The following is a 1,878-nucleotide window of genomic DNA, read 5'->3' on the forward strand; positions in this document are numbered from 1 at the left end:
TGGACTCGTTAGTGTGCTTGGCCACGGGAAATAATACGCGACATTATAGGACACATAAACTAGTATAAGCAGATGTCATGTTACATGGCATTACTTGCTTAAAAAATAAAATAATAATAATAAATTACTTTCTTATTTCTATACTATGTTACTATTTTTCTCTCTTTTTAAGTAAAATACATTACTTATTTTAAAAACAATTATTATCTCAGTCTCTGAATTTGATAACTAGCTAGTTTTCAATTTTAGCCAACAAAAAAATAATTAAAAACTTTTTTTTTTATTTTTTACTTACAAGTAAACCTTTAAGCTTAACCACGTATGTTAGAATCTTGACCTAGGGAGATTGTTCACATCACAATATGACCACCACCAAAATAGAGAATGATATTTCACTGCAATAATCTTTGAAATGAACAAACTAAAGATAAATTATCATCGAAAATTCAGAGGAAAAGAAGAACACTGTACAAAATTACACGTAAATCTTAAACAAAACGAAACTCTTAACAGGATACGAGTTGAAGGAACAAAGATTATATCACATAAAAATTCAGTAAATAAACTATACAACATTAATGGCTGTTGTGAGCTCACTTGAACACAACGCGGCTTTCATCATTCTTTGACCCTCAATCGGTAGAATGCATATCAGTCTGCACGCCAGAGATGGTGGCCGCCCATGGCTTATGATGGCAATATTTTCCGAGCACCAAAGATAGATAGCTTGTTATACCTTGTTACCTACATGGACTATTTAAGTGAGCAAATAAGCAAATGCATACACAACTATTTATGTTGGTACATTTTGATATGAGACTTACCAGAAACTTGCCCTTGAGAAGTCAAAGATCTTCATATATCATCTCCTGCGACATCAAGAACCAAATATAAACGTTTAATTTAAGGATAAACATCAGATACAAAATAAAGATAGCAGCAAGTTAACTATTCACTTCACCGATTAATATTAGGGAAAATTGCATTACTGGTCCCCAACCTTGCTCCAGTTGCAAGTTACTCCTCAATCTTTCTGTGAAGGCACAGAAACGGTCCTCAAAGGCAGAAACCTTCTAAATCTTTGTTAAATTGTCATGTGACCCTCACATGTCCAACTTTGTGAAGCTAGATTTTGTTTACCGACTTTGGGTCAATGCCTAAAATTTGAAGTGTTGAATTTTTTATGAGGGCCATGTAACAATTTAAAAGAGATTTTGATGCTCTATCCTTGAGAGCAACTATAATTGAAGGTTGGGACCAACTTTCTACTTGAGGACAAGGTGTTGGAGATCATCCACCAAATTCAACTTCCCTACTACACACCCCCGTGATTTAGATCCCTACTCCTCTCCCCCAACTCCTTGGGGCAAAGTTTCCAACATATTTTTATAATAAAAAATAAAAAATAAAAAATTCAACATCTTATCAAAGAAAATATAAATTAAAGCGCTAAGCAAACCTGATCGCATAAGGGGCAGTTGTCACTTCTTTCCATCCATTCAAGTATGCATGAAAGGTGAAAATGATGGTTACACTTGGTCATGATTTTTGGATTTTCTGCATCATACTCTGCATACGAAAGATGTAGAGAAAACATTTTATACTGACAGCAAATGAGACCTACTTCTCGTACCTACGGCATGCTGATAAAACATGGAAGTAAACAGGTTATCCACTGTGGCTAAGCTTACAAATTTTACCTTTTAAGAACAATAACTAGTGTTAAAATAAATAATTTTTTGAAGAAATATGTAAGTTACTGTTTATATTAAAATAGTTACTTTAAACATATGTAACTTTTATCTTTTTTAAGCTCAGCCGAACATGCTCTTTACAGCCTTGGCCCAGACCTTCAAGACAAGTGGGACAAGAATCCTC

At 33.8% G+C, this 1,878-nt stretch overlaps 1 protein-coding gene across 3 annotated transcripts in view; it reads right to left on the reverse strand.

Moving 5' to 3' along the window:
• Positions 1 to 413: 413 nt before the first annotated feature.
• The window catches only part of LOC111378491 (probable E3 ubiquitin-protein ligase RHB1A), a 16,676-nt gene continuing 15,211 nt past the window's right edge, over positions 414 to 1,878 (reverse strand). For 2 of the 3 annotated variants that reach the window (XM_023001701.1, XM_023001702.1), the window contains exons 4-6: positions 1,460 to 1,569; positions 825 to 869; positions 414 to 744 (exon numbers count right to left, since the gene is read on the reverse strand). In XM_023001701.1, the coding sequence (XP_022857469.1) occupies positions 846 to 869; positions 1,460 to 1,569 (134 nt within the window). In that variant the 3' untranslated portion in view covers positions 414 to 744; positions 825 to 845. Of the gene's footprint in view, positions 754 to 824; positions 870 to 1,459; positions 1,570 to 1,878 lie in introns of all 3 variants that reach the window. The other variant, XM_023001703.1, reaches the window with a different exon arrangement.

This window comes from Olea europaea, unplaced genomic scaffold (genome assembly GCF_002742605.1).
Source record: "Olea europaea var. sylvestris unplaced genomic scaffold, O_europaea_v1 scaffold1820, whole genome shotgun sequence".
Classification (NCBI taxonomy): Eukaryota; Viridiplantae; Streptophyta; class Magnoliopsida; order Lamiales; family Oleaceae; genus Olea; species Olea europaea.